We start from the raw sequence: 9,042 nt of genomic DNA, 5'->3' as shown, positions 1-9,042 counted from the left end.
AAATTCCTCGTATGTGTAAACATACCTGGCAATAAAGCTCATTCTGATTCTGATTCTAACTCGCCAAATGTTCTAGTTGGTCTCGACCGAGTCCAGCTATATATGCTTTTTTTTCTCTTTCAAAACAAAACGGCGCTTTAGCACGGCTCCGGGGATTTCGATATAAGTCAAGAGGAGGCTGGTTTTCCTTTGCTAAAGTAAGGAAACTTTGCTTCCTTTGCTCCTGTTAACAAACGTTGGTTTTCACGAGACTCACCGGCGCATGCGCAGCACTGACCTCATACGTCATCCGCCCGGAGCGGCTTCTGTGTACAACTGTTGGCGCAAGCTACAATAAAGTGATTATTAATTTTTGAATATGGATATTTTTCTTACAAAAACGCATCGATTCACTACAGGAGGCCTTTGATCACCCCCCGGAGCCGTGTATCCTGATCACCCTGTCGGGGTTTATTCTGAGATAACAACCGGCTGGATTTACATTATCCCTTACATACTGTAAGCCATATACTGTATCAATGTGTATCAAAGTGATGGAAACAAAAAGTACCGCTTAAATAAGAGCTTTTCAGGTGCTCAAAGTGTGAAGCCTGGGACTGGCTGTAGGCTGGAATACACTACACTTTTAACAGCTGATCAGACTTTAAAACACTGGGTAAAAATCTGGCCAGAAGTTATGTATTCCCGTCTCTAGGGTCTGGTGCTCTCTAGAGATTACAGACTTTAGCCAGTCACTAATAGCAAAAGATTCAACAGATTTACTCACTAAAAAGGTTTAAAATTATATTTTTGAGTACATTTTCTTCTTTAAAATTGATAGCTTATATATGAAAGGGTATTTATTAATGCGTGGTTCACCTACTATAGATGTACAGTACTGTAAATAACCTATAAGTTTATTACTGTATTCTCACAAAGATGCTTTTTTCAGATAAATAAATAAATGAACTCACTCAGTGTCTTGATCTTCTGCTGTAACTCTTTGACTTCATTTTCTCTCACTCTCAATTTCTTCTCTAGTTCATGTCTGATTGTCTTTTCTGAAGCTCTCATATACGAATTAAGAGAATAGGGTTCAGTCTTCATGCTCTCTATACGATCTAACAGGGCTGAGATCTGTCTGGAGCTTCTCTGGTCCTTTAACCCCATCACACTGTGCCAGCTCCCATACAGACTCACAATCCTCTGAGATTCTGTGGATTTCACAAAATCTCTCACACTTTTGTTAACAGTGAGTTCAGTGATGAAAAGCAACATGAAGTGCTCTTTTGAGTAAAATATTCCTTTTATCTTCTGCATTTCTGCTCTGTCTTCATTAGTAAGTGGAGTGACAGGAGTAACAAGGATGAAAACATGAACTCCAGGATCACAGAGAGACAAACAGAGGTGAGTCTCCCGCATCACTTCCTCCTCTGAGAGCTGAGAGAGAGCTGGAAGCTCTATTACACTGATCTGCCGTCCATCCATCTTCTCCTCTCTCTTCTGACACACTTTACTCATCTCTTTACGTCCCGGTTTACTTGTTATCCCTCTAAGCATTCTAGACACTGAGTTCTTGAGTGTTGGATTATTTCCACACAGGACAATGTTCAGCTTTGTTCTTCCAGTAGTCGTCACTGAAAACATTCATTAGAAACCATAGATTTAGCTCAGATTTGCTACCAAATGTATACTTCATTAAACAACAACCAAACTATTATATTGTAACATATAATTAGATTGCAGTACATTCTTTTATAAACTGAAGGTTTGAGTGAATTTGTTCTCTATGTATGGATCTATAACAACATACATACAGTCCGTCTGCACTCACACAACAGCCTTTAGAGGAATATTTCACCCAAAACTGACAATTATATTATTATCATTTACTCATTTCAAAAGTGGAATCATGATTTTACCATCTAATTTTTTTTTGTCATCAAACAGTTTGAAGAACCACTGATCTACAGCAGGTTCTGTCTCTTTCACACACAAGACATTTAAGCATAAGTGACTTTATCAAAAGCCACACATATGAGAGTAATTCACATTCTCCGGTTTATTTTTAATGTTATAAATTAAAAATTAAAAAATTATTTTCATTTTTGCGTTAACTATACTTTAACCGTTAACACAGTATTACAACACATAAGTGTTTGAGACGTCTTAATATCACTGCCAGTGATTTCATTTACTTACTATCAGGACGAACAAGTTCTGGACTGTGTCTGTCTGCAGCTGCTGGAGAAGACAAATCACACACACACACACACAGAGAGAGAATTATTTTAAAAAGCACACATGCACAGAAAAGCTGTGACTTCACAATGTTTGCAATTACTAATTGAACTGACTGAGTACAGACCAGTGTGCTGATGATACACAGATCAACACTATATTTGATTGCTTTGAAGATAAGAAAAATCATAATTTCATCAATCTACAGTGTGTCAAAATGACACTTCAACACATACTGCAATGATCTATAGCCTACATAAAAAATTTAATAAACAGGCTATTCCCACAAATCAACAAAGTGTAAAGAATCGCAGACTAATAAAATAAACCTCACACGTAGAGGTTAATTTCTTCCTGGTGTTCAATGACACGATTAAACAAATGTAAGAGCGCAGTGAAATATCTTTTAATAAACTTAACGAAGTAAACCACTGTCTTCCGCTTGCTAATGTTTCATAAATACTTCATAAATCATCGAGGAAACGTTGCTGCATGAGTGAGAGAAGTGGCGCCGCGTCATGCCCTATGGTCCCGCCCACACTGCAGCAGAGACGATCGCAAGCACACGCCCCTGGGACCGTTTTTTAATTACCCTGACTGCACCAATTTTTGTCTACCATGCAAGAGGCCTGTTAAAATAAGGTAAATATAACTACTAACCGCAAAAACTCAAAGATCCATCGGACCTGCCAGATCGGTTAGTACAGTTTCCTGCAGAACAACCCATTATGTCGATGTGAAATAAACCGTTATGGAAAATTAGGAAATTAAAGTTATAGCTCCAATCTCCTCCTGAGGATCCCGAAAAAGTCTGTTGGCGCCTCAGAGAAGCTGCCAATCTCAGCTGTCAATCACGACGTCACACTCCCGTTTTTATAGCATCACATAACTAACTAAAACCATGCAGAGACTGAGAAAAAACATATTTCATATTTATTGAAATTACATTTTCTGCGTCCATTTATTTTCCTTCTTTGAACCAGAAATGTAACACGGAAGATGCGGTTTCTTCTTGAATTGTTCTGATGAATACAATAAGCGGATACAAACTCATAGAAATGTATTTTTTAATATAAATAAATGCAGTAGCAGCTCCTGGCCGTTATCACATAACTAACTAAAACCAAACTTATTTTAAAAACGAACACTTGAACTCACATCAGCGTGATCAAATCTATATCAAATGACAAAAAACATGTTTGAAAACAAAATATTTGAAGTGAAATTTAATTATTTAGTTTGTCTCACATCCCATTAGATTACATGGAGAGTGCGGGGTTTATGACCTATACTGGGACCAGCCACCTGGAGGCGATCGAAACACGATGGCTTCACTTTTGAGGACTAGTGAGGCACACTTGGTACACACACAGAACAGTATCTTATAGAGTGGTGGAACTATGACATCACTTTGTAGGCAAAAACCCGGAAGCGAGTTAGCATTTTATGACTTCCGGTTCCATCGTACCAACGTCAATGGGTTTTTTGAATGGGAGTTTGGTTAAATCCCCCAAAATAAGGTCCGTGGTTCACACAGGGTCAAGATACTTTCACGTTTTATTCTGCGACATAAAACACACCAGTTACACCCCACTCGTGATTTCTTAAAAAAGACGGTTGCTAACAAGTTGCTAAATGGGACTACAGGCGCTGTTGGAGAAGTATAACATCATCACACCAAACATTTTATCAATTTACAGTATTTTCGTAGTATAATTTATAGTACAATTAATTGTCGAATAACCAATTAATAGTTTCCCGCATTTTATATTGAATTTATATCTACACAGAAGAAAGCCCTGTCTAGGCTCTGCCATAGAACGGGTTGTGTCGAGCCATTCATTTGTCTGGTTGTTTGATGAGAAAAAGATGAAATGTAGTTGCAATAAAACAGTTTAAGAATCCGTAGCAGCAGTGGAGGACTATTATTCTGCTGCATGATACTGCAGAAGAACTGATGACGGCACGGTTTGATCTTCAGCTGCCCAATCAGCAGAAAGGGGCGTTTAATTCCCGACCACGTGTAGAAATCGAATATTCAAGCTGTTTATTCATTTTTCTACCCCTGAACGAAAAACGAAAAATTAAGCCGACTTTGTGTTTTTCATTTTTTTGCAAATAATGAAAAAACAAAAAAAGAGTCGTTTTTTGTTTAATTTTTCTACTTTCAATATTAAATAAAAAATCTAATGACCAAAAGATACACTGATAATCCATATGAATCAAATTGTTTCATCCAAATCCTCTGAAGCCTTTACCCATTTTAATTTCGATATTTTTATTTAAATTAATTAACCCACATAAGCTGAGCACATCAAAACTAGGAAGCTCTGACGTGCGCACTTGATGCTCCAGAACTATGCTCCTAAATCAGATTTAGTGACGCAAGCACGCCTGAGCCAGCCGTTTTATTTTTCAATAAAGTAAATAGGCTAGTTATTTCAAGTAAATCGTTATTTTAAGTAAATCTTTGGAAACTGATTTATGTTATATTTACAACATGAAATATAGATGATATAAACATAATTGATTTATATGTTCTGCTACTGCAACAGTATTTAAATGCGCACAGGTTGATGATTATGATTAACCCTGAAATAGATCACGTCAAAATATATGTATGGATGTTGATTATAGTTATTATTCAGTATACAAAGAACACGTTGCATGTTTTATTTTGAAATGGGGAAAGTGTAAAATTACAGTAACAGTACAAATGCACACTACAATACTTCATATCTATAATAATAATACTGAGTCATATTAAAATCGAGTTCTTGCAGGACAGATTATTTGCCTGATACACATCACAGGGCTGAAGAAAAGTATTTCACAGGTTTTGTTGAAACCTAAGGTTTTAACATCACAAATAAAACCTGCATAAGTGCACTTAAACGAAGCGTTTGCTCTAGTCTCAGTTACTGTGTGAGGTTACGGGGAATAATCAGGCTGCTGAAATCCAGATGAACACTATTAATACTGTGAGGGTTTAAAGCTTCACGCTCGTCGTCTTCCTCTGGTTTGGCACCCTGATCTCGGGCTGGTCTGGGGTCAGTTGAGCTGCTGCTCAGAGCCCATGTCTGTGTAGATATTACTGACGATATGAGTCAGATCCAGACTCTGAGTCAACATCACCGACAGAACCTCGTCCGCCTGGATGCCCTCGATGAACTCATCCAGAGACAGCTCGCCTGAACACACACACAGACACATATGTACATCACACCGCTTCATTTGCATATTTAAATAGTATAGATACACAGATTACCATCTCCGTTAACGTCGATCTTGTTAAACACCATGTCGGTCAACTCCTCCGCGGAAAACTCCTGCTCTACTCCGTTAATGGCTTCAATGGCCTGGAGCCGAAAAACATCAACAACAAAAGACAAAAGTGAGTTCTGTGGCATAAGACTCACCAGCAGAAGAGAAACACTGATTTAAAGGGACAGTTCACCCAAAAAAGAAACTCCTGTCATCCTTTCTCACTCACAAAGTAGTTCTTCCAAACCTGTAAGAAGATGTTTTGAAGAACGTTGGGAACCAAACGGTTGACAGCAGCCACCATAAGTATGGGAGAGAAAAAAAAATACTATAGAAGCCAATGGGTGCCGTCAGCTGTTTGGCTGCCAACATCAGGACAGTTCACCTAAAAATGAAACTCCTGTCATCCTTTCTCACTCTCAAGTAGTTCTTCCAAACCTGTAAGATGATGTTTTGAAGAACGTTGGGAACCAAACAGTTGACGGCAGCCACCATAAATACGGGAGAAAAAAAAAAATACTATAGAAGCCAATGGGTGCCGTCAGCTGTTTGGCTCCCAACATCATCTTTTGTGTTCAACAGAAGCTCATACAGGTTTAGAACAACTTGAGGGTGAGAAATGATGACGGTTTGCATGTTTGGGTATAGAAGCTAATGCTACCGTCAACTGTTTGATTCCGAACATTCTTCAAATTATCATCTTTTATGTTAAACAGAAGAACGAAGCTCTTACAGGTTTGGAACAACTTGAGGGTGAGAAATGATAACGGTTTTCATTTGTGGGTGAGCTATGCACAGTTTAATGTGGATTCAGTGACACCAGCAGGTGGCGCTCAAGAGAAACACAGACGCCACTGAAGTCATCAGATACCTTGAAGATGAGCAGCAGCTCCTCGCGGTCGATGCAGCCGCTGCCGTCCACGTCGAACAGCTTGAAGTACCAGCGCAGTTTCTGCTGAACGCCACCCTTCAGAACCAAACTCAGAGCCGCCACGTACTCCATGAAATCAATACAGCCGTCCTGACGACAACATGTAATAATTCATAACCAATTACGATACTGCCAACAGTTATGATCTGTTATTGATGCAAGTAAAGTGTCTAAGGCTTCAAATAACTTTTGTGGCAATGTCAAAATATGGGAGAAATAATGTTCCATCGTTATTCAGCATAATATTATGTAAGAATAAAACGACATACTTATTCTGACCTGTACTTATTTATATATGCAAAAGAATAGGTGATCATACTAAATTATTATTATGTTTTAAATGATTAAAAACTTCTTGCTGACAAATGGGTAAAACCTAGTGGCTAGAAGGATAGTCACAAAGATTGGTCAATATTTAAGCGGTCGATGCAGCCGCTGCCGTCCATGTCGAACAGCTTGAAGTACCAGCGCAGTTTCTGCTGAACGCCACCCTTCAGAACCAAACTCAGAGCCGCCACGTACTCCATGAAATCAATGCAGCCGTCCTGACCACAACATGTAATAATACATAACCAATTACGATACTGCAAACAGTTATGATCTGTTATGGATGCAAGTGAAGTGTCTTTCAAAGTTTAAGGCTTCAAATAACTTTTGCAGGATCTGCTGCGTCTTAGTGAAGATCTCTGAGCTTCTGCATCGCTGATGTTTGGCCTGAGTTTACTATATTAACACAGATCTCGTTACCCACAATCCTCAGCTGAACTGAAGTAGAAGGAACGTTTGTTTGTTTGTTTGTTTATGATTTAACGCCGTGCGAGCCACCTCGGCTATATTCATGGCGAGAACGAGGTTAGATAAGTTCAATTAAGTTTTTTTATTTGATCTTAGATTTTAAAAATTCTAAAACTGAATCTGGCCTTTCTTCATTAAAAATCTTTCCATAAAAGTCAACAGAAAAATAAAGAGTTCTGACAGACTTTAAACTATTATAATCCATTAACCCTTCAAGCAGAAGGACGCTGGCCAAAGAGTTCATGAGTTATATTTTTCAATCTATTTATATAGCGTTTTTCACATTACACATCATTTATCTGTTAAGTTTTGTTTGGGATGCATTGAAGAATCAGGTTTATACTTCATAAAATGCCCTAATTTCATGAGAACTGATTATCAACATAACTTTAACCTGATACAAATCCAACTTTAACCTAACAATAACCTCTCTACAACAAAAGATGATATTTTGAAGAATGCTGGTAACCAAACAAATGACGGTACCCATTGACTTCCATAGTATTTTTTCCACACTCAACCACAGTCAATGGCTACCGTCAACCATTTGGTTACTAGCATTCTTCAATAAATCTTTCACTGTGTTGGTAACCAAGCAGTTAACGGTAGCTATTGACTTCTATAGTATGGAGGAAAAATACTGTGGAAGTCAATGGGTACCGTCAACTGTTTGGTTACCAAACATTTAAAGGGATAGTTCACCCAAAATGAAAATTCTGTCATTTACTCATGTTGTTCCAAACTTGTTGAACACAAAAGAAGATATATTTTGAATCATGTTGGTAGCCAAATATTTTTGACGGTACCCATTGACTTCCATAGTTTTTTTTTTCACACTACGCAAGTCAATGGCTATACCATCAACCATTTGGATACAAGCATTCTTCACTAAATCTTCCATTGCGTTGGTAACCAAGCAGTTGATGGTAGCCTTTGACTTCTATAGTATGGAGAAAAATACTATAGAAGTCAATGGGTACCGTCAACTGTTTGTTTACCAACATTCTTCAAAATATCTTCTTTTGTGCTGGTTTGGAACGACATGAGGGTGAGTAAAGTGAGAATGAGGATGCACAAATATGCACAAGTATAATAGTAACATTTAGTAAAACAGTAAATAATAAGTAGAAAAATAACAGACTGTCTTACGTCGTTAATGTCGAACGTCTTGAACATGGTCTTGACGTACTCGTTGGATGTTTCGGACAGATTCTTCAGGCCGAAGAACTTCTTGAACTCGTAGAAGGTGAGCTGACCGGACGGACACTCGGTCATGAACTTGCGGTACCACTGATGGGAATGACATGCGCTCAGCTCCTTCACTGACATGCTGGAGGAGTTTCCCATGATGCTTCAGCAGAGATCTGTCACCGCTTGCCCTCGCCGGCACACACTGGCACACGGGCTCGGCTCAGTCTGCAGGACAGGGCGAGGAGGAGGGTGTCCCGTCCAATTACGGCTGACGTCACTCCCTGCTGTTCTTTTCCGCTCTGGAAAATACAGCGAATTACCTCCTGATTACAGAGAATCCTAAATACAGTGTGTCAGCACGCCCCTCTGACCTGAGATCATGACCTCTGTCTGTCAGTCAAACAGCAGTCTGATGCTAGTGCATGGATCCCAATTGATTCATTTTTGTAAACAAATTCACAAACAATAAACTATCTATCTATCTATCTATCTATCTAACTATCTATCTATCTATCTATCTGTCTGTCGGTCATCTATCTATCTGTCTATCTATCTGTCTATCTGTTTGTCTGTCTGTCTATCTTTCTATCTATCTATCTAACTATCTGTCTGTCTGTCTGTCTATCTGTCTGTCTGTCTGT

General features: G+C 38.6%; 1 protein-coding gene across 1 annotated transcript in view; it reads right to left on the bottom strand.

Moving 5' to 3' along the window:
• LOC107710811 (guanylyl cyclase-activating protein 1-like) overlaps nt 1-8,618 on the bottom strand; it is a 16,867-nt gene extending 8,249 nt beyond the window's left edge. Inside the window, exons 1-6 of the mRNA XM_016515657.1 lie at nt 8,360-8,618; nt 6,862-6,960; nt 6,356-6,406; nt 5,489-5,579; nt 5,228-5,411; nt 1,625-1,631 (exon numbers count right to left, since the gene is read on the bottom strand). Coding sequence (XP_016371143.1) covers nt 5,272-5,411; nt 5,489-5,579; nt 6,356-6,406; nt 6,862-6,960; nt 8,360-8,557 — 579 coding nt within the window. The 5' untranslated portion in view covers nt 8,558-8,618 and the 3' untranslated portion in view covers nt 1,625-1,631; nt 5,228-5,271. The remainder of the gene's footprint in view (nt 1-1,624; nt 1,632-5,227; nt 5,412-5,488; nt 5,580-6,355; nt 6,407-6,861; nt 6,961-8,359) is intronic.
• Between the last annotated feature and the right edge of the window lie 424 nt (nt 8,619-9,042).

Source organism: Sinocyclocheilus rhinocerous, unplaced genomic scaffold (assembly GCF_001515625.1).
Source record: "Sinocyclocheilus rhinocerous isolate Xijiao unplaced genomic scaffold, SAMN03320098_v1.1 scaffold1649, whole genome shotgun sequence".
Classification (NCBI taxonomy): Eukaryota; Metazoa; Chordata; class Actinopteri; order Cypriniformes; family Cyprinidae; genus Sinocyclocheilus; species Sinocyclocheilus rhinocerous.
Note: the sequence above shows the minus strand (reverse complement) of the source record. Positions and strands in the feature narration are given on the sequence as shown.